General features: G+C 47.1%; 1 protein-coding gene across 4 annotated transcripts in view; it reads right to left on the reverse strand.

The window, feature by feature from the left end:
• Positions 1–23,873, reverse strand: part of DENND4C (DENN domain containing 4C) — a 2,555,958-nt gene that overhangs the window by 1,771,864 nt on the left and 760,221 nt on the right. For all 4 annotated transcript variants that reach the window (XM_069625964.1, XM_069625963.1, XM_069625962.1 and 1 more), the window contains exon 8: positions 17,153–17,211. In XM_069625964.1, the coding sequence (XP_069482065.1) occupies positions 17,153–17,211 (59 nt within the window). The remainder of the gene's footprint in view (positions 1–17,152; positions 17,212–23,873) is intronic.

Below are 23,873 nucleotides of genomic sequence, written 5' to 3' on the forward strand. Positions count from 1 at the left end.
GCTATCCAGACTTTACAGCTAAGCACAGAGACAAAGTTATAACCAGAAAAATGCTGATGCCCGATGCACACCACTGGGCCAAGCCAAGTTCGAAGACCCGGTCCACACGGGAGAGGTGCACGGACCATAGACTCACCCAGGGCCACAAAATCCCTGTGAGCCCAGCGTGCCACTCTACCAGCACCCCCGTGTCACTCAGCCAGGGGGTGGAGGGTGGGGTGGGAGGCTAGCAGAGAGTAACACCGGTATTGCTCGAGCCGTGTTCTCGAAGCGCAGCTCCAGGCTCCAACTCCAGCAGAGACCTGCTCCTGCTCGCTCGTCACTCGACGCACAGGGGTTGGAGTAAAGGACCCAGCGTACCAGCGAGTACAGCGATTCTGCTTGGCCCGTCAAGCCGCACTGCTTCGCGTAGCAGGAAATCGATAGTAGCCGCTTCCGACAGACAAAGTTATAGGGAGGGTCCAAAAATGTCTTTTTTTCCCCATAGACATAATGGGAAATAATTTGTCGCACCAACAGCCCAAACCGCTGGACGTATTTTCACCAAATTTGCAGCAAGAGCGGCAGCTTGGTCCCAAAAGCTTGCTTTTGTTAACTTAGTGTAAATCCGTCCAGTAGTTTTTTTTAAACGACCAAAACGTAAGGCAAAACAATTAGTGATACCTATGTTCGCTCCGCGGACTCACTTCCCTGTTTGGCCAGCGGACTGGCCTATGATTGGGCAGAAAATTTGTGGACTTGTGTGGCCCGCGGGCAACGGGACGCAGCCGCTGATTGGGTGGTGAGAAAACGCCAACTGCGTCGGTTTTCCTGCAACGCCCGCCATCTTGGATTCGCTGACTTTTTTGGAGTCCGCGGATAGCGCAGTGAAAACAATTTTAAAAAACCAGCATTTCACTTGTCAAACTCAATCTCTGTGGGTTGGGGGGGGGTGAGGATTGGATTGGATATGTCCATAAGAAGCCAAACGATGGGATGTTTAACCCCCCCCTCCGTAAATCCGCGAACACTCCAGATGTCCTGGGCCAGTCCCGTGGTGTTCACGGACACTTCAGATGTCCTATGACATCTGTACCTATTTCTGCATTACACAGTTGGGGAAAAGCAGTTTTTGGATGGCTTATAACTTTTGCACCACTCAATGAAACTGCATGTAATTTTGCAATGATCTTATAGAACTAATCTGGAATAGTTTTACAAAGTTTTGTGGGATTCTGTCAAGAGGGGGCAAAATTAGAGGGGGTTTGGTGGGAGGTCTCAAAATATTGTAAAGGCATATAAACGCGGTGTCATTTAACGAATCTGCACAACATTTGGCAAAATGATTTTGGATCTGGATATAAATGGTTTTCTAAAGTTTTGTGGGATTTTCTCAAGAGGGGGCGAAATTAGAGGGGGGTCTCAACATTTTTAGATGGCTTATAACTTGGTTGCTATTTGACGAATGTGGACAAAAGTTTTGAGAAAGATTATAGACCCAACCGTCAAGGTTTGTGTAAAGACTGAATGGATTTTGTCAAGTTGGGGCTAAGTTATATGACTATTGTATGTATGCACATTTTGACACTTTTTAAAAAATAAAACATGGGCGGATTTCGCGGAAACTCCCGAGGAGCATTGGCAAGGACATAAAAGCATGGTTTTGCAAATGTGCCCGTGTTTTATTTTTTTGACAAATGTAATAATGTAGGTACAAAAAATAGTCATATACCTTTGGTGACCGAGGTATAGCCTGTGGCCGTGGGAGGTAGCCAGATAGTCTGGGTCATGGCATAAGGTCATGACAGACCATCTGGCTACTGGCCATGACCGATGGGGACGAAAAATTGTGTTAAAGTGGCTATGTCTACCTGGGACCGGCTATGTGGAAAAGTTATTCGAAGGTAGGATAGGTTTGAAAGGGAAAAAAAGTGCTTGTGGTAATATGTTCATAGGATTTTGCAGGCTGCCATGGCAAGGGAAGAGGGGCTGTGTACAGAGACCCGTCGTCTCTTTCCATGTAGGCTGTCTTGGAAAAGAATTTTCCTTCCTTCTTACAGCGGGATGCCGCAGGCGTCCCACTATAGGAAGAAAAATCTATGTTTTAGCACCCTGGGTTCACGCTTTGGGAACCAGGGATGCTAATGGCCTTTAGCCCCCATTTCAGGAGCTACAATGGACGATAATGGTCCGTAGCCCATCTTATTTATTTATAACGCTCCAATGCCCGCAGACACTAGGCTGTGTGGTCACAGTATTTGTTGAGGAAGATGATGTGGAGGAAGATGGCTTACTACTTGCGGAGAAAGGAACAACCTTTCTGAGAGCATTGCGGTCATTGGTTTTGGTGTGCCGGTGCATGGAGGTGGTCTCGTAGGAGTACTGTCCAGGAAGTCTGCGACTGAGTACAAAATTGCACTCTGTGCATTTCACTTTGGTAGCTTTAGCCTTTGGTACACTCCCAACAGTGGCAAAGAACTGGCACACCCATGATTCTATCTTGGTGCTAGAAGTAGGCACTTCCTCTACCTCATCTTCTAGGTCCTCTTCATTGTCTTTGAAAGTGCTGCGCTTTTTTTGTTGTGAAGGTCCTCCAGCTGGTGGTGGTGGTGGCGGCTCTTGGGGAGGAGGGATGGCAATAACTGATGCCATTTTGAAGATAAATTGCAGTTTTCATAACATTCTTCCAAGTATGTACTGTGTACTAGATTGGTAATGGATAATGAGTACGAAAAGGTAGTGTGGAAGGGAAATTTTGAAGTTGAAAGTTCCTAGACCAGTAGAAAATGCAGTTCCGAACTGTCCACGAAGGAAGGATCTTATCATGAAATGCAGACGGGTTTTCTTACACGTCATCATGCCGCACGCCAGCGTATGGTCATGTGGCACAGTCCGGAAGGTCCGCAATGAAGTCAGATGTTCTTAGACATTACGGATGCAAAACTAGTTGAAATAGTTGCAAAAAGTGTATATAAGTGTTAAAAATGATTCTAGAAGGTGGGAAATGGCAAAGTTTTAAGGTGACACTTTGTAAATTGGACACAAATATTGTTATATTTGGTAAGTATGATATTGGTAAGTTGTAGGAAAATAGCACTCACTGGAAAAAGCCCATGAAATTCAATGAAAAAATGTTTTTAAAGGGACGTTATGGTTAAGTTGCACTAATAAAAACCTATGAAATTCAGTAAAAAAAGGTTGTTAAAAGGACGTTATAAGTAAAATCGAAAACCCCCAGAAATTCGACAGTTATGGTAAGCTAAGCAACCATAACACGTGCCACCACCGTGAAATCCCTACTGGAGTGAACAATCCCAGCGTTCTGAACATTGGGATTGAAAGCCCCTGTAGCCATGAAATGGTAATAGTAAACGTTAACGATCAGGCAGGAGGTGTTTCTACCGACTCCTCTCAAATGATGATACACAACTTGCCGAAAACGAAGTCTGGGGTTGATATTCTTATTGGTGGTGACAAATGCAAGTTGCATTGACTGTAGTTTGTCCAAAGGGGGGTAACATTTGTTGCCAATAGCGGTGTAAATAGATGGGCCAAAACCATATGGTCAGCTTGCCGCTGGATGGAATTCTTTCAAGGTATGGGTTTATGCATGACAAAAGCGATCAAAAGTTATGTTTCGATTCCTTCTAATAGATGGGTCAATGGTGTCAGGTCAACAACTATTGATTATTTTTGGGGAATGAACCCGTATGTGCTGTCGCTGATTTATCAATGTCTGCTTTCAACTGTTTTAGTGACCACGCTATTCTCACCCTAATGGTTAAAGGGAAGTTCACTCAAAAATGTTAACGTTTCAAAAGATGAGCCATAATAAAAATATATATAAAAAATATTTGTAAAGAAAGTTCCTATGAAAAATTTTGCATTTATGATAGCTGTGGTTTTCATTTTAAGTCTCCCGGTGGTCCAGGAGACTTGAAAAAAAGTGCCGGCAATTATAAATGCAACAAAGTTGTATTTATAATTGCCGGTTCTTTCGCTTTAAGTCTCCCGGGTGAAAGTCCAGGCAATTATGAATACTTCGCCGGCCACCGGCAGAGTATTCATAAGTGCTGCGACTTTAGTTTTTAGTCTCCCGTGCTCAGGAAACTAGAAAGGAAAGTCGCAGCAATTATGAAAACACTGTAGTATTGTGCCTTTCATTTTACGTTTTCTGTGCTTCCCTAGGTTGGGGAGCACGGAAAACGTAAAATGAAAGTCAAGGCAATTGTAAACACTGAGGCCCTCCTTTCCATGTTAAGCCCTGCTCTCTGGCAGCAGTAAGCAAAAGCTCCCAGTAGGAGGCGTTTGCTTGATTATTGCCGTCCGAGCAGAGTTTATCATGAACAGAGGATGCAGCTTAATTTCACAAAATGGATGCTCCCATGTCAAAACTTTGAACCTCATTTGCTTGAAATTTTATATAGGAACTTTCTTTCAAAATATTTGTTATTATGACCCATCTTTTGAGCACAGCATTTTTGAGTGAACTTCCCCTTTAAGGCTAAGAATTTGAAAGTTAGAGAGATGGATAAAGTAGGTGCAGTCTGAGTAAACAATGGGTTAAACCGAACAGGCTGGACAGACATAAATTTAAGGGCCATTACCAATTATATGAATAACATCGATAGAGGTTTTTAATATCTAAAACATCCCGATGATAGTGGATTGGTGTAGCACAACAACGTCTTTCATAATCATTAGAAACTCCCACTTAGTCAAGTTGGAAAAGGAACAAGTTACTTCCCTGTAACTGCTGTTCTCCAGCATAGGTCTGGCATGGACTCGCATGCTCATGAATATTCCCCGTCGTCAGGCCGGGAATCCTCGGTAAAGAAAAAAATCAGTATCAGTTTCGTTTCTGATCTGTCTTTCTCAGTAGTAACCAATCACTGGTCTCTGGGTGATACTGCCCCCAGCCAATGACTGCCCTCTCCCTAAGCCCCTCCCCTGGCAGCCATCTTCAGATTTGGTAGCACGTAAAGTGGCAGTATGACCAAGTTCAGAGCCGCAGAGGGGTAGGAGGGAGGGTTCGCATGTGAATCCATGCCAGACCCATGCTGGAGAACAACAGTTACAGGTAAGTAACTTGTTACATTTCCAGCATGGGGTCTGGCATGGATTCACATGCTCATGAATATAAGATTACATAGCAGTACACACATGCACAACCACGGGAGGTGGCAAAGGCTCAACATTAAGCATTACATAAACTCAACATTAAGCACTCTTATCTCCTCACCAGGCCCACCTTCAGGCGAACAGGTTGCGCAGCACTACTTGGCCGACTCTGGACTCCTCCCTGGAATCCCGGTCGACGTAGTAGAATCTCGTGAAGGTGTGCGTCGACCTCCACGTGGCAGCCCTGCAGATGTCCAGCAGGGGCACACCAGACGAGAACGCTGTGGTAGCAGCGATCGCTCTGGTCGAGTGGGCTCTCGGGCGGCCGGGCAACGGTCGGTTTGCCAACCGCTGACAGTACATGATGCAGCCGGAGAGCCATCTGGAAATAGAAGCCTTCGAGAGAGCCTTCCCTTGGTTCACAGGTCCAAATTCACAAATAGCTGTGACGTCTTCCGAAAACTCTTCATGCGGTCCACGTAGAACTTCAGCGCTCTAGCCAGATCCAGCGAGTGCAAAGTCTTCTCGGCCGGCGACGAGGCGCAGGAAGAAAACTGGTAACACCAAGGGCTTGTTAAGGTGGAAGTCCGACGGCACCTTGGGCATAAAGGAGGGGCGCGTCCTCAGCACCACCCTCGTGTCGTGAAAAGTCAAGTATGGAGGCTTGCAGGATAGGGCCTGGATCTCTCCCACTCGTCGTGCGGAGGTGATGGCCACAGGAAATGCTTGCTTCCATGACAGGAACTTCAACGGCGCCGAATGCAGAGGCTTGAATGAGGCCCCCATGAGCCTGGACAGCACCACGTTGAGTTCCCACGCCGGGGCAGGAGCCTTCGCCGGCGGGAACGATCGGAACAGTCCCTTCATAAATTCCTTCACCAGGCGATGAGACCACAAGGACGCCCGTCCCGTAGTTCTGGTGTATTGGGAGATCGCAGCCAGATGTATCTTGATGGAAGCGTGAGCTAGTCCAGCCTTGGCCAGCGACAGTAGGTACGGTAGTAGTTGAGGGGCCGTAATCCGCAGAGGGTTAATCTTCTGTGCTCGGCACCAGACATAGAACCTCTTCCACTTACATCCGTAGTACTTGAGAGTTGAGGATGCCCTGGCCTTTGCAAGAACCTCTCTGCAGTCAGCCGGGATATCGTACCCTCAAAACTCTAGTGCTGCAGGAGCCAGGCCTGCAAGTTCAGCGACTCCGGGTCGTGATGAAGGATGGCGCCTCCTTCTCTGGAAAGAAGATCTGCGTCCGTCGGCAGCTTAACCGGTAGGGACGCTGACAAGTCCAGAAGGTCCGGGAACCAGATTTGCCTCGGCCATGCCGGTGCGACGAGGATCATCCTGCACCGGGACCTCTTGAGCTGGTTGATGAGTCGGAGCAGCAGCAGCAGCAACGGAGGGAATACATATAGGAACAGGCCTTCCGAGGGGAACGAGAAAGCATCGCCCATGCTCCTCAGTTGGGGAAACCTCTGGCACTTGGAGTTCGCCGCCGTCGCGAACAGGTCGATCTGGGGTTTGCCCCATCGCTGAAAGAGTCGGTCCACTTGATCCTGGCGTAGTTCCCACTCGTGGCACGAGCGCAGCTCTCTGCTGAGTGAGTCGGCGATGGTGTTTTTTATCCCTGCCAGATGGAACGGCACCAGAAACATCCCTTGAGCAACGGCCCAATGCCACAGATCCTGGGCTTCCTTGGATAGGGCCGGGGATCTGGTTCCGCCCTGCTTCCGGATGTAGAACATTGTGGTGGTGTTGTCGGTGAAGATCCTCACCACCTTGCCCTTGAGGGACGGGAGAAAGGACCCGAGGGCCCAGAACACTGCCCGGACCTCCAGGATGTTGATGTGGAGCGGCTTCTCCTTCGGGAGCCAAAGGCCTCTCGCGTGAAGATCTACGGTGTGCGCTCCCCACCTCTCCAGGGAGGCATCTGTCGTCATCGTCGCCTGGTGGCCCGGAGTCTGAAAGTCTGTCCCCACCGCTAGATGTGTGGGTGCCCCACCACCGGATCGCTCGTCGGAAGGTGTCGTTGAGAGGGACCCTGTCCTCGAAGCTGCCAGTCGCTTGAATCCAGCGGGCGTCGAGGAACTCCTGTAGAGGGCGCATCCGAAGCCTGCACAGGCGCACGAGATAAATGCAAGAGGACATCATCCCGAGGAGGGACTTCATGGACCTCACCCTGGCCACGTCTGTGGCCAGCAGACGCTGCACCTTGCCCAGATGGCCTTTGTCCTTTCCTCCGACGGCGAGGTCAGACGCGCCACTATGTCGAGCTTGGCTCCCAGAAACAGTGTGACTTGAGGGGACCTGGTGGGACTTGGGGAAGTTGGAGAACCCCAGGTCCGTGAGCAGCTGGACGGTCTTTGCTGTGTGTTCTACGGCGAGCTCCCTTGTCCTTGCGCGAATGAGCCAATCGTCCAGGTAGGGATAGACGTGGATCCCCTGCAGGCGCAGCCGCGCCGCCACTGGAGCGAGGCACTTGGTGAAAACCCTGGGTGCCGATTTCAATCCGAACGGGAGGGCCTTGAACTGGTAGTGCCGCCCTTGGACCACGAACCTTAGGAACTTCCGGTGTCCTTGTAGAATGGGAATGTGAAAGTATGCATCCTCCAAATCCAACGACGACAGGAAATCGCCCTCCTCCAGCTGTCCCAGCACATGCTGGAGGGTGACCATCCAGAACTTCTGTGCCTTGATGTACTTGTTCAGTCGTCGCAGGTCTAGGATGGGTCGCCACCCTCCTGTCTTCTTTTTCATAAGGAAGTACCTTGAGTATACTCCGGAGCCCCGGAGCCTCTTCGGGACGAGATTGATGGCACCTTTCTTGAGCATCGCCCTTACCTCCAACAGTAGTGGAGGGACGTGGTTTTCTTTCCTGGCCACGGGAGGAATGCGGGGGCACTTTTTTATAAATTCGAGGGCGTGCCCCTGGGCCAGGGCGTCCAGCACCCAACGGTCGGTGGAGATGGACTCCCACACGCTGACCAACTTCGCCAGCCGGCCTCCCACCGGGGTGCTTCGGTGAGGGCCCAATGCCACGGTTGGTTCAATCCTGCTTGGAGGACGCCTTGCCGTCTTGGCCTCCCTGGCGACGATGGCGGGATCCACCTGACTTGCCTCGTCCTCTATAGGCCTCCTGCGATGAGAAGCAGGCCGCTTGGCGGTACGTAGAGGAGTCACCGCCAAATCCCTTGGAGGCACCCTGCTTGCCTCCGGAGCTCCGAAAGGACGGCCTTCGTTGCTGGAGAACTCCTAGGGCCTTAGCTGTCTCCGTGTCCGCCTTGATGGCTTGGAGGGACTCATCCACTGTTTTCCCAAACAGGTTGTTCCCGTCGAATGGCATGTCCAAAACCTTGGCCTGTACGTCCTGGCGGAAATCCGTCGCCTTGAGCCACCCTCGTCGTCTGAGGCAAACGCCGTTGCCTAGCTGACGTAAACCGGTGCCGGCAATGTCCGTTGCCACCGTTATGGCGTGGTCCGACACCACCTTACCTTCCTGCAAGATCTCCAGGGCCTCAGCCCTCTTGTCTGGTAGGAAGTCCAACAGGGGGGCAATCTTGTACCATAACTCCCTGTCGTAGCAGGCCACGATCGCGAGGGCGTTGGCCGCCTTAATCGTTGTTGCCGCCGACGAGATAACTCGTCGTCCCATTGCATCCAGCTTCTTTCCTTCGCCGTCCGGCAGGGAAGTTGACGTTGAGGCCGATGCCCCCCCCGCTTTCTTCTTGGCTGCCGCTGAGACGACTGAGTCAGGGGTCGGTTGCGCCCTAAGGCACAAAGGTGCCGCGTCGGGGATCCGGTACTTCTTCTCATACCGATCCCTCTTGGCAGGCGTAGACTGGTTCTTGAGATGGGTGAGACCCTCGTCCCAGATGTCATCCAGCAGAGGCACGGCGAGGACTGTCTTCCTCTTGGCCTCGCGCCGTTGGTAAAGGAAACCTTCCTTCTTCTCTTTGGTACAGAGCTGAAAAAGCTCAGATGCCCTGGCGATCATAGCGTGGAAAGACCCAATCTCATCGGGCGGGGAGGCCCGGACTGGAGGCAATGGGAGCTCCATCCTGTCATTGCCGCCGTCGTCATCCATACCCGTCGTGGCCATGTCCATTCCTGTGTCATCCCTAGGTGCGGGGGACGTGGGCAAAGGCTGAGCAGGCCGCGAGGACTGAAAAGGTGGGGCTGGATGGGTCCGTCTTCTCTTGTTTGGGGGACTTCCCGATGGGCCTGGGTCCGGCTCCTCCGTCAGTGGTAGGGGCAATCTCGTCCTTATCTCCGAACATAAGGATTGTATTGCCAACAAAATGGCCGCCGAGTTGTCCTGCGGCTCCGGAAGAGACGGGCGTGACGGTTGACTAGGAACCTCGCCGGCGCCGCCGGCACTCTCGTCGTCGGGATCCCTCCCGTGGGACCGGGCATCTTCGATGCCCTCGTCGAGGCCCTCCAAGACTTCAACCAGTTCCTCCTCGGAGGCTGTGTCCGTGTCCACAATGGCCACCGGCTCCCCCCATTTTAAGTGATCGACTGGTGCGAGGGACTGGGGATGCTCAGTCAGACACTCAAAAGAAAGGCAGTTGCATGGGATTGGGTGTTTAATCACTACCACGTAATTAAGCTTGTATCCCTTAATACTTTCTCAAAAATGCATTTCACTATCGGTAAACCTCAGAAGTACATTGTACAATTTCCTTGTGCGGTTTTAAGAAGGATTTTTATGCTAATGCGCTTCAATAAGCTTCCTTCCCTTGCTATCAAAGGGGCATGGTTGGGTATTTCAAAGGAAAATAGGAGTTGTAGGTCGTGCTGCGACCCTAAAGCATTGAAGATGATAAGACATGTGCTTACGAACACATACACAAGCACTATGTTATACAGTACATAACATTTGCTGAAGGGCTAGATGAAATTCAATACAATTTATTTTGGTTGAATTAAATCTCAGGACGAAGTCCGTCATGTTAACTGCTTTTGCTAAGGTATGGTTGGCGTTTCTGATTGAAATCAATATAAAACAGTAGATTCCCCGGATATGATGGGGGCTTTTGTGACATGATCTGTTCATGGAATAGGAGGGTGTATGGTAATCTCACTGATGCATTTAACATGGCGATACTGCTTTCTTAAAATAAGCTAGTCTGGTTCTTCAACTTCTTTGGCACATGCAAAAATGAATGTGGATTTTGTGATATGATTGTCAATTTTATTGATGTAATATTTATTGTTCATTTTAGTGTTATGCTGCTTATTTTGTATTGATGTATTTGTATATCTTGCTATGTGAAAAGATATTTGAATGAAAGCGCATTTCAATTTAAAAAAAATATTATAATAATTGCTTCAGCAGGGAAATGACTGGAGAATCCATAACCAGATATGGCTGAATGCTTGTATGGTGTTTGGGATTTAGAAGAGGAATACACACTGAGTGCATGGCATTTATTTTTTTATGTCCCGCCAAAGTTTGATTGGATGCAGCCTTCTGATTTCTAACTGATTTAACACTCCGCTCCCACTATTTCTATACAACTTGGGAGTTCACAACAAAACCTTTTGTCTAACCCTGCGCCAGGACACAGAGCGTGAGACCACCATGCTAATTAGAAGAAGCCCTGCTACTGCAGCTTGCCAAAAGGGACCTTATGGTGAAGCTCGGAGGTGTCTCAGGGCACCAGACTTCAAGAGGGGAGGAGGGAGGAATCCAACTGATCAGTGCATTCTAGCCCAGCAAGACGAGCTAGACTGAAAGCCTCAAAAGACCCCTCCTCCCCAAGAGCCTGGTTGTTCAGGCCTGCATGTGACAGTCACAAGGAGGTGCAAGTTCCAGAAAGCCCAGAGGGCCAGTGGCAGATAGCGAGCACCTAAAGGCCTATCATTAAAAAAACAAGCACTATCAAGAACATGACAGTTTAGTTTGGAGTTACATTTTCTTGCCTAAACTCAGACCACTGCAACACTATTGCATCTGCCCAGTACAAGAAACAACACCTGTGAACAGTACAACTGCACCGTATCCCAGCTACAAACAGTTGTCCTTCCTCTGGTACTGTACCTTCTGCAGTGGGCCCACCGTCCTGCTTTACTGCAGCACCTCGGCCACCACCAGAATCATCATGGAAGAACTGGAGACCAGCGCTGCAATTGGTGAATTTTGAAATCTGAAGCTTGCAAAGTTTGGCAGCTAGCATTTGCCCATCTTGAATACAGGCCTGTGCAATTGAGCCTTCTACCAAACATTGGTTCGATCTGTAAAATTGGGAGTATAGCTGAGCTGCAACAGGACCTTCCCTCACCCAGCCATTTCAAAGCTGGTCCTGCCTCCCATGCCTCCCAAATTGATTCCTACAGTAGGTGGACCACCCCGGTTGATTGTATTTCACAGCACCAGGGAGACTAGTTGAGTTGGTTCCCAGATAATCTGCAGGGCACTGAATATTACCAGTGACCCTTACTAGTGGCGGGGGGGGGGGGGCGGTGCATGAGGGGCTTTTGTGTGGGGACCTCAAGACACACTTCCTATTAAAATTTAATTATCTCATGTACACCAAGAATACGTGGCTTCACATAAGAATGTCCACACAAAGATCTATGTTGTCATAAGGTAACCCAGTGAATGCTTGCAGGGCCCCCCTATACCCTGGTTGTGGGTCAGCTGGACTATCAACTGAACACAGGGAACTGAACACAGGGAAGAGAGAAACAGTCCTAGCAATGCGGTTAGTGGAAAAGACCTTGCATCACAGGAAGGGACAAGTTATTTTAACAGTCATTTGTAAAGCGTGTGTCGCTGTAAGGCCCCATGCCACCAGTAAACAAATCTGAGATTAGGGTACCAGGATACTTTGTAGTTTTTTTAGAACCAAAATACTTTTCTATAAGGAGCCAAAGAGGTGCATGCAGAACAGGCATATTTTCACACCTCAAAGTCTGAGTCGGAAGATGAACCACTGCATTCTGAAATTGATGGATGCTTGCAATAAGAAATGTAGGGGCATCCAAACAGACAGCACTGGCATGATCTTTACATTGTACAAACCAGAGTAAAATACAGGAGAGAGCAAAAGCTTCCTTAACAGGTGAAGATGGTAGCATCTTCTGTTTACCACTTGGGAGATCAGGGCAACCAATCAAAGGTCCAGGTTAAGGGGCACCGGGGTCTACACTTGAGGTGGCCGAAGAGTGCAAGTTCAAGGTGAGGAGGCAGATTAGAAGGATCTCTAATTTAGGTGGGTCCAGTTTATGAATTTCTTACCAACTCATTTATCAAGGTCAAGTTAGATTTATGGAGGTGTCAAAATTGGCGATTTAGGTGACGACCGAGATCTAGCATACGATTTCGGTAACATTTGAATATCATAAGAGAAGATCAATTTTGCAAGATCTGTTGTATAACCTGAACATAAAGGACTTGATCCAGGCCAACATAGGCCTCCATGCCGGTGTCTTCCAATATCAAAAGACAATGTGATAATTCACTGTATTGCTAACATTTCTAACAGCACCAGAATTCAGCCATACACTGTTATAAGTCATCATGAGCAACAACCAGAACAACTGTTTTGAGTAGGGCAAAACAGGGAATCGTAAATCATTGCTCTCATTAACACATTGCTGCAAAGGTTTCAAAACATGCTGCAGAGTTTTAAGGAAGTTTTGAAATCGCCACCTTTGACGTGGGTGATGGTAAATTATACTTGTTTTGAAGAACCTTTATTAAACACTGAAGATATAGACATGTTAATGAAGTGCCTCGCATTAGAAAAACAGTCAGCTGTGGAAACTAGCTTCTTTTGAAAGATCACTCGTGAGATTGCCTTAATCATGGGGGTTGGAATGTATTGCATCTGGTTTGCAAACAGCAATCTAAAATAGACTGGATTAATTGCACTGGGAAAAGGTCTACCTCCTTTTGCTTCCAACTGGCAAAGGCTCAGAACTGGAGTACCTGTGTCTTTCTATATACAACTGATTCTTAAATTTCTGTTTTGAAAAGTAATCACATGAAATGTGTGTATGGGTTTCTGAGGCTCCAGACACAGGACAGTAATGCAAGCTTCAGGACAAACATTCAAAGAGGGGCAAACAAATTGATTGCGGCAAAGTCAGAGGGCAGTAGTAATATGAAACTGGGAACACAGTATTCATGTGCTCTGGCCAACAAGCAAAGTGTGGAAATTTTACTCAGATGCGCTCCATTTCCAGGACCATCTTATATTGCAGAAATCTCCCAAAACCTGGCTATTTCCCCAAGCACCCAAAGATTATATGAATTAATCTATCCATCTGCTGAAGCCATTAGCCAAATCAGGCAGAAGAAATTATTCAGTAACTGGTATGCACTGACAATCTCTGAATAATGTTGACCTGTTTTGACCTACCAACTATAACAGAGTAAACATCTTGCATGGTTGTTTTTTTTCTTTGTCAATATTTATCATATGAAGGGTACAGCAATGGTTAATTGATGTGCTAGTTTAGAATGATTGTATACTGTGCATTCATGTGCTTATACATCTACTGTGCTTCAAACATTTCAGCGAACGAAATCTGCATGTCTGAAGTTCACATCTGTCCTTCTACCACTTAAACACAGCATGCAGCAACTTTCTTGCAGCACCATGCTCTCAGCATGCTAGGGCATCACACATGACATGCTCTATTGGCACATAGAGCATCACTCCCACACACTTCCTACGGCACATTTTCTGGTTGGCCCCTGCTGTGCAGGATATATTCTACTTTCTCTCATCTGTCAATTAACTTCTTTTGCTGCTTTCCATGCATGCCTTAGACTCAGCAACAATAATTCAGCACCACAGAGAGCAAGGTATTCAGTTTTTCCATTAAAATAATTTCCATCAAATCATTATCCATCGAAATGTATTCATTGAAATGCTTTTCCATCAAAAAGCATATTCATTGAATTTTTTTTTCACTGCATTTCCAACTCAAACATACTAATAAAATAGATGTATGGAGGTTTGGGTTGGAAAGTCAATGGGTCGAGGAAAGGGTTACATTTTCATAATGGGAGATTTCGGGGCGTTGGGGTGGGGAATCCCCCTCCAATAAAAAAGAAACACTACACAAGTTAGAGGGAGCTGTCCAGTGCTGAAATACATTGCAACTTCATTGAATAGATTTCAGCACTGGACAGCTCCCTGTAACGTTATAACGGTATGCATGTTTCACCCACTTTCCATGCAAAAAATGTAAAGTGTTTATATAACGAAATCCTATTTGAACAAAGGGTTTCGATGCATAAACCCTTTGCACTTTATGTATGGCAATTCGATGAAACATCGTTCAATGAAAAAGATTTGATGGAACAGGATAGCTCAGGGGCAACGTGCTTGCCTTGGAAGCAAGTCGACGCTGAGCAACACAGGTTCGATCCCCGGGTCCGCGCTTTGAAACCTCTGGGTATTGAGCCCGTTATAAATAACCTATCATATCATAGCTTCGATGGAAACATTTTGATGGAAAGGCATGTAACCACAAAGCATATCTCAGGCTCAGATGCACTACATAAATCCAAACCAATTGCATGTCTGCATTAACCAATGCCACTTAAGGTGTCAAAGAGGATCATCAGCAGTAATTCGAGAAATCCTTAATGGTGCAGCAGCCCGGGCACCTGTATCTCAAGCATGCTCGATTCAGATATAAGGGAGAGACCCTGCTACTGAAGACAAGCATAGAGGTAGGGAAACAAGGGGCGACTATTGTGAAGCTATGCAACCGTTCTTTTTAAAATGTTGCAGGGCTATGCTGGAGGGAGAAGGCAGGGAGAATGACGGCTCTAAAACAGGTGTCAAAAATGTGTAGCTACACAAAAGGTTAATACTTTGTGAGGCGGGTGTGATGAAGCACATACTTGAAACACTTAACTGAATATATATATTCCAGTACTGGTGGTGGCAACAAAAATAGCATGTTCTAACCATACCAGGCATCAGCAAGAACAGGGAGCAGGGGGGAGGGCGGGGCAGTGGGATGATGATCGGGGGCTTATCCAAATAAGGGATGATACAGGGTCTAGATCCAACATCTAAAACGTAAGGCATGGCAATCCTGTGCTTAAAAACTTGTCCTATGACATAAAACTGCAGCACCAACAACATCAGGGAGCTTTCGGCAGGTTCCATATTCCAGGCTCTTCTAAAGAAGACAGCCAAAACCCGGCCTGCCGAAAACCTGAAAATGGTTGCATGTCAATGTCTGATCGAAATGAGCCTGCTATGAATCCGTGGCATACCCGTCCAAAGAAGAGAAGCGGTCAAACTTCCTAAACTGACACAGAAGAAAAAAGTAGGTACCCAAAGAGGCACAAGAGCCCTACCTAGGTGTCAGCGAGAGGTGAATCCAACTTTCCCTCAAAATCTGTAAAAGAGTCCAGGGTCATGTGAGACTTCCTTCCAGAAATATCCATGGAAGGAAAGCCCTCCAGTTACAGAAATTGACACCTTCTCTGTGGGTGTTCCAAATTATCAATGCAGGTGTGTTCCAGTTACAGGTCTATAGTGCAGCCAGGATCTTCTGGGCCCACGAACCAGCAATAAGGGGGGGGGGGGGTTCCCTTTGCCTTTGACATCATTAAGTGGCAAAGGTTACATTTCTGTCCAATACACATTATACATTTCAAAAGATACTTTGGTTAAAAGGTCACCAACAATGCGCACAGGGCCCAAGACACAGAATTGAATGTTTGTGCAAAGGGCACTCCTTTGAGACAGAGGAGGGGTGACATTACACAGAGGCACACAGTACAAGCCTTTCATTTAAGCCCAATAGGCACCACTGTACGCGTCCCAAAATTAGGCTTTGTTGGACCAGAAGAGAAGCCCAGATCTACTCCATAAACGCCCTTTGGAGGAAGGCACTAAACCATACATTCAAAGGATACCACAGGAAAGAAGCAGGCAAGTCTGCGTGCTGTTCTTTGTTGTCTACCAGGGAGGGAGTTTATAGCGCATGTTATGTGGACAATACAGTCCTATTCACCAGAACCTCTATACGCCTTCAGGGATTGAATAATGCCTACTTCAGGACGTTAGGGAAGGTTGTATTACACAATTACTTCTTCTGGTCCGATGCAAGGCCACCTGGTGTGGGTCACGTTGTCTGCTGCCAGAAACTAGCTAAAGAAATTCAGATTTGTAATTCTCTCTTTAGGAAGAACATTGGCTTTGTGTGGAAGAAACAAGAATGCAATATCCATCTGTCTGTAAACCCGTACCCCACTCAACCAAAACCTTAAAAGAAACGAAAATCCACTTTTTCCTCATATGCCCAAGTACTCCCAAATTAGGGATGCGTTTCTTTTGCCATTATTCGGAGCATGCAGAAATACATGTATTATGGTGCTTCAATATCTCAAACAAATAAAGGATCTTTCGGTTGCAAGGGTACTTGAATGCTATATCAAGACTACCATATGAATTAGACTAAAGACAACAGGCCAATAAGTGTGTTAATCTTCCCTTGGTCAAAGTTTTAATTGATGGCAATGTGTGTGTATTTATTTTATCATGTTTGAAGATTAACTCAGAGTTTATTGCATGGTTTTGTGTGCTTTTCATGGCATTTTTGCTGAACTAAAGTAAGAATTCATTCAATGAAACATACTGAGCAACTACGGAGTAGATTTAGCAGTCACATTGGAAGACTTATTTGAGGCCCGAAATTGCCCTGCAAGCCAGACCAGTTTACTAAGATTTGGTAGCCGCAAAACAATTATGGGCAGCTGCTCACGCTAAAAAAGATTCCTAACAATTAATTACATGTTTCAGATAAGTCTTCAAATACTTCTGTCCCTAAAATGTCACTCTTTGCGGCATAAGACAGCCAAAGTAAGCGCAATCGAGGTGGCCAATCAAGACAATAGCCATGTTCAGGCCTCTTTTTCCTTAACCTGTTTGTGCACCTGATTTACTACCACCCTATGAGATTAGGTGTTCTGTGTGTACAACTGAAGGGTATGGGCTATAAAAGCAGATACACAGAACATCCATTATCATTTTACAGACATTTGAAGAACATTAAGTACATAGGTATATCATACCTAAGTGGCAAAGGTGTAGAAACCGGTTGTGACATGATCAATGCATCATGAGCAGAAAGCTGTGGAAAAGAAAATAATTATTATATTTTTTTGGAGCATCATATACTATAGCACCTCAATACAAACACCAGAAACTCTTACAACACATGACAAGAGAATTGACAGTGAAATCAGAATATAACAATCTTGAGACGCAAGGATTGGAAAGGGTATGATCCATGTTGTACATATTTGCAAGCCATCCCCTAAACAGTGTGCCCGTCGTCGACTTTTCTTAAAAAGAGATGCATTTCTTGACTGCTTCTGGAAACCAGGGGAAACCACACTGTGTACTTGAGCACTCCTTAAACCAAATGTAAATTGGATGTCTGTCTATCAGTCTATACTGCATCACTGTAGTGAAGGCAGCCATCATTGTCCTCTTACGCAATGCAAGAATATTTGAACGTTGTTCTTGGTATAAACAACAAGGACCAAAAACCACATGATTTAAGGACAAGAGGAGCCAAAATGGCTAACAGTGCTTCACTTGTTTCTTAAGGCAGTTTTGTCAACTACATCAAGAGGCACACCACTGCACGAAAAAAGAAATGATCTTTCAAATATAAAAGGCCCAAGTTACAGTTTAAGTGAAGAGAAGTTGGGAGACCAGAGCTATACACATGTGAACACAAACTATGATGAGTCGAGCATGGGACAGATTAAGATGCTAATTCCTAAAGGCTCCGACCCAAAGCCACACAATATTTAGTCTCAGCAATAGTTCATGTCTTCAAGAGCACAGAGAAACAAATAGAAAAAAAAAGAGTAAGCATTTAAGTGTCACAGATATCCTACACAAGATGTGAAAGCTCCCAGTAATGCAATGAAGACCGCTCAATGCTAAGTGCTTGAATTTGGCAACATGCTTAATCATATGAGATGTCAACCGCTGAAGTCTTTTCACATGAAAGAAAATAATACACAAGGCATATCAATGTTGCAAAAACTGACACACCGCTGTGTGCGCATAAGATTAGAGGGCGCACGCAAATGAAAAGGACACGGACTAACAGAAGTAACCTCAGAACTCCTTTTTTTTTTTTTTAAACAGGGCATTGAATAAATCAAGCCACAACTTAAACCTTCTGTCATTAATATTCGCTCTTTACCATAGTCTTTACTAAGCTTAGCATCAGAATGCACCCCCCCACCCCCCCCCAAACTGGCTGCCTCAGAGCAAACTTCCTACACGTTGAAGTCTGTGAATCTGGATTCAATGTAAATGGAAAGTGGAACCGATATTGGCACACTAATAACATGGCATATCATAGCTCTGCATCTTCTCTCTTGTTAGGAAAGACTTTCTTTTTGCAGCTTCCCCCCCCAGAGAACACTATAGAACTCCCTAACTTTTTGCTGTTTGATTACCGACCTGGCTTTTAAGGCAACTAAAGCCTTATTGCTTGACTTACCTTGCTTGGCTCGTCTATTTTCGGTGCACTAATCTATCCCTATGGCCATTAGTGCAAGGGGAGGGACCATTTCCACCACTATGAAATTTCTTGTCATTTTCAAAGCTCCACACACATCTTACAGAGATGGGCAACAGGGATACGCTGTATTCCTTTTCCTTTTGTTTTAGTAATCTCAGAACTTTCACAATGTGTCTAAGATGGGCTAGTGGTGGCGTATATTCGATAAATTTTTTTTTCGAATGTGCACTTTTGAATTATACCACTGAATGCCATTTTGAGTACCATGTACTTAAAATAGCTGTACCACATGTTTTTTTGCCCAGTCTTTTGACCTTCTTGCTGCTCCCTCGGGTCCGTAAGTACCATATGAGGAAAGTACTTTCCCAGGCAAAGCCTTTGCTTTCCCAGGCCAACCGGCAGTGTGTGCACCAGGCCGGATGTGGGGGCCACAACCATTTGGTCCCAGTCTTCATCTTGGTCAAAGTGTGTGTGTGTGTGTTGCAGGGAAGATGTGAAGGCAAGAAGCTGTCCATGATTAGGCAGCCCTTTCCAGTTTAAAGAGTGCAGATCCTTCCCATTTGAGGGGTCGGGGAGACCCCAGCTGAAACTTAGGATGAAAGGACGACTCCTGCAGCCATTCTTCAGTTCATCATCGGAGCAAAGATTCCTTAGAAGAAGAGGTACAGCTGCTGAAGACCAGACCACATCCATTGTAGCCAACCAGCATTGACTACAGCAAAGTCCCAGTGGTCTGTACTGATCTCCCAAAGGCCCTTATTGATGCTTCAACCTCAGGACTGTTAGTAACATATAGTCCGGACCCCCGATAGATGCTCTGCCCTTGGAAGACTTCAGAAGTGTCCCGGGACCACACTGTGGGTGGACCAGCTTTCTTCTGAGCCCTTTTGCTGCACCAGCCGCCATCCCAAGCCCAGATGTCAGATTCTGCAGACCCTAAATTTTGTGATCCAAGAACAATCCTCCTGCAGTTGCTGGTCACAAGAACGAAGGGGGACCTTGTAGTAACAGTTTCTTTGTCTCTGCCACGAGGCTCACCCTCTGTAGCCAGAGCATGGTGGACCTTGCTGCAGCCTGCCTTCATCGGTCATTGGGGGTCTCCTGAATTCATGAGCATTAAAAGTTAATCACCGTAGTGACTAGAGTACTCGTAGTCCTAAGTCACCTTTCCTCCATTCTTGTGGGCGTCCCCAGGCATAGAGACTGTACCAGGACCTCTAGCAAAGATAAAAAGTGAGATTCCCCTTTAAATTTAGCATAGCGTGCAGGGGTGCATCCCGGCGTAGGACCGCCCACTAGCCTCGGCCCTCCAGAACCTCATCTCAGTCACCTTTCGAAACAGCGAACAATTGCTATATTGATATTTTATCTCCTAGCATGCTAGCAAGGGAAGGAGGGTGGTACGTATGGAGGAAGGGGACTTGGAACTAGAAGTACTCTAGTCACTACAGTGAGTTATCACTCATACGTCCCATCCCCTTTCCTCCATACTTGTGGGTGATTCCACGGAAACAAGAGAACTGGGTGGAGCTGACAATTTAGCTGGATGCAAAGAGGTTCCTGAGAGCCGCCTGTCAAAACTCTGCGTCCCTCCTGGAACTGATTCCAGAGAGTAGTGTCTGCAGAAAGCCGACGACGTGGCCCAAGTTGCTGCCTTGCTGATTACCTCCCAGGAGGCTTGCCTTTGAAAAGCTGCTTCAGTCACTTTGGCACTTAGCGCATTCACATGGATAGCTGGAGGCACCTTTTTGCTTGTGGCTGCATTGGCTTCAAATGACTAGGACCATCCAATGGGCGATGGATGCCTTGGATGCTTGGGTACCCGGTCGTATCCGCCAAATATGACAAACAGCGCCTCCGACGTCCTGAATGCTTTGACCAGGAGGCATAAAACTTGAGCACCCTACGAACATCCAAGGAATGGAGCGCTCTTTCCACGTCAGACTGTGGATTGGGGAAGAAAACCAGCAGCCAAATCTCCTGATTTAGGTGAAAGGGGGAGACCACTGAGGTAGACATGGTTTCAGAACGCAGTCCCAGACACAAATGAATACTTTTGAAGACCTTTATTTAACTTTAACAGGGGTTGGAGACTTCCTATCTGGCACTAGCACAGGGGCAAGGTGCTCACCTTGAAAGCAAGACGACACAGAGCACCACAGGTTCGATCCCCGGGTCCGCGCTTAGAAACCTCTGGGTATTAGCGCGTTATAAATAACCTATCATATCATGGGAGTAGCCTCGATCATCAAATTAAACTAAAAGATGTCAAAGTGAGTTGTCAAAATAATAAAGGCGTCCGTGTCAAACCTAATCTTACCCTCACTTAATTCGACAATGATAATGTGTACGGGGTTCGGTCAAAACAAACAAGTGAGTCAAATAATATCAGGATGGTAATGGAGTTAAATAACACTCCCTTCCCCAAGCTTTTGTAATAAAAGTGAATTAGGAGCTTGGGTGGCTAGTTCACACAGTTCAATGAGGCACAGTTCTTCCAAGCTTCCCTTGCCTGGCTCAGAATTCACACAGTTCATCAGCATACAGTTTGCTCAGGCTTCCTTCGCCTGCTTGGGTATCAATTTCTCAAAACACAGTTTTCTCAGGCTTCCCTTGCCTGATTCGGCATCAACGAAAAATGATCCTCATTGGAGTTCCCTTCCCCAACAGTTCAACAATCCTTCAATGGTTTAAGTGACAGATTTTCGCAAACGCACAGTATTCACTATTCCTGTGCGGGATAACTGTTACTAAGGCCACCTTTACAGTTTGTGCTCCTCTTATGTTTCACTTGGTCATGCCCCCGGCACTGTCTCTTACAATCTTCTCATCGTTGGTCCCAGACCCTCTTAATTCTCATTATGGGTCCCAGACCCTCTTCTCAATTCGACAAATATAACCGCTCTTATTTCACTTTTGCTCGCGCATCGAGCCCTCTGTAATTTACAATCACAAAAAGTATTTCTTAACTCGTGTAAACGTACACGCGGCCTCGCTGTCACTTTGTTTCTCATCACACTCTCTCAACAATGGAAGCTTTCATCTTCATTGCGTCTCTCGCCATACGTTTGTCTTCGCTTTGCCACCTTGTATTTCATTTGCGCCTCACGCCTTTCACAAACCAGGCTCCCTTCTGCTTGGAACTCACCAGCTGTGTTTCTCTATCGCTTGATGTGCGTCGAGGTCAAGGTCTTCACCGCTGCCCCTCCGACACTCCCGGGCCTTCTTGCACACCCGGGGGAATGAGCACCTGTACCGGGCTCTCTCTTTGGAGTTTGTTTCCTTGAGCAACCCCCTTTTGGCTCCTTGGAGACACGGCTCCCTCGCCATGCTTTCTGAAGACTTTTCACCTCTCTGGCCCTAAGCTTCTCAGCACTTTGTTCTCCGCTAAGAGATTTCAGGGTACCGAGGCGACCCAGTTCGCCTGCTTGCGTGACCTCCAACTCGTCTGCCTTCTCTGGCTCCAACTCGCTCGCTGTGTGACTATGATCCACCTCTTATACTCTCGGTAGCCATCAATGTGTTTCAGGTGTATGTGATTATAACTGAGTGCCTGGCCTCATTACCCAGACAGGACCATTGCATGGAGTAATCTTCCTAATCTTAGTCTTCCTCTTCTTCGTCTCAGTAGTTGGGCTGACACCAAAAGAAGGGAATTATGGGAGTTGTAGTATCCCATAAAGGTAGAGGGATTATGGGCTAAACAATTGTCAGGAAATGGGGAACACCATGGCTCACCTTCAGGAGTTTTTTCCCCACTCCCCAAGAACACCCCTCCCCCCAACCAGGTGATCCTCCCTCGCTTGTCCACCCACTGGGTCGGGATCCAATAGCGATGAGCCTTCCCTGGCCACCTAAATAAGGGATCCCTGGGGCTTGAGTAGTGAAACACCCACAGGATTTTCACACCACATTGGTCAGGAATTTGGGATAAGTGCCAGAATCACTTTATCGGTGTGTAAAACCGAGAACGGCTTGCACAACAACAGTGCCAGAAGCTCATTAATCCTATGTGCCGAGGTGAGCGCCACCAGCAGAATGACTTGAGAGTTATCCACTTGATATCGGCTGACGCCATCGGTTTAAAAGGCCTAAGCTCCAAGGCTGCTAACACAACATTCAAGTCCCGGATGGGGCCTGTGCACTGGCGGAAACATTTGTGTTAAGCCTTTGAGGTGTGCTTTGACCACCAGGTTAGCTGCTGAGAAAGTCTCATCTGAATTTATGCAGGCCCTGATGGCCATCAAATATGTGCAGCAAGTATCCACTCAGACCCCAGAGTGGGCCAGATGTGCAGAAAGGAACAAGTTACTTACCTGAAACTGTTGTTCTCCAGCATGGGTCTGGCATGGATTCACATGCTCATGAATATTCCCCGTCAGGCTGGGAATCCTCGGTAAAGAAAAAATCAGTATCAGTTTCGTTTCTGATCTGTCTTTCGTAGTAGTAACCAATCACTGATCTCTGCGTCATACTGACCACAGCCAATGACTGCCCTCTACCTAAGCCCTGCCTCTGGCAGCCATCTTCAGATTTGGTAGCACGTGAAGTGGCAGTATGACCAAGTGAAGAGCCGCAGAGGGGTAGGCGGGAGGGTTCGCATGTGAATCCATGCCAGACCCATGCTGGAGAACAACAGTTACAGGTAAGTAACTTGTTCCTTCTCCAGCATGGGGTCTGGCATGGATTCACATGCTCATGAATAAAGAATACATAGCAGTACACACATGCACAACCACGGGAGGTGGCAAAGGCTCAACATTAAGCATTACATCAAACTCAACATTAAGCAATTCTTACCTCCTCACCAGGCTCACCTTAGGCGAACAGGTTGCGCAGCACTGCTTGGCCGACCCTGGACTCCTCCCTGGAATCCCGATCGACGCAGTAGAATTTCGTGAAGGTGTGCGTCGACCTCCACGTAGCAGCCCTGCAGATGTCCAGCAAGGGCACACCAGATAGGAACGCCTTGGTAGCTGTGATCGCTCTGGTGGAATGGGCTCTCGGACGGCCAGGCAGCGGTCTGTTTGCCAACCGATGACAGTACATGATACAGCCGGAGAGCCATCTGGAAATGGAAGCCTTCGAGAGAGCCTTCCCCTGATTGACAGGTCCAAAGTTCACAAAGAGTTGTGATGTCTTCCGAAAACACTTCGTACGGTCCACGTAGAACTTCAGCGCTCTAGCCACATCCAGTGAGTGCAAAGTCCTTTCAGCCGGCGACGAAGGCGACGGGAAGAAAACAG

Source organism: Ambystoma mexicanum, chromosome 6p, assembly GCF_040938575.1.
Source record: "Ambystoma mexicanum isolate Mex_15411 chromosome 6p, UKY_AmexF1_1, whole genome shotgun sequence".
Taxonomy (NCBI): domain Eukaryota; kingdom Metazoa; phylum Chordata; class Amphibia; order Caudata; family Ambystomatidae; genus Ambystoma; species Ambystoma mexicanum.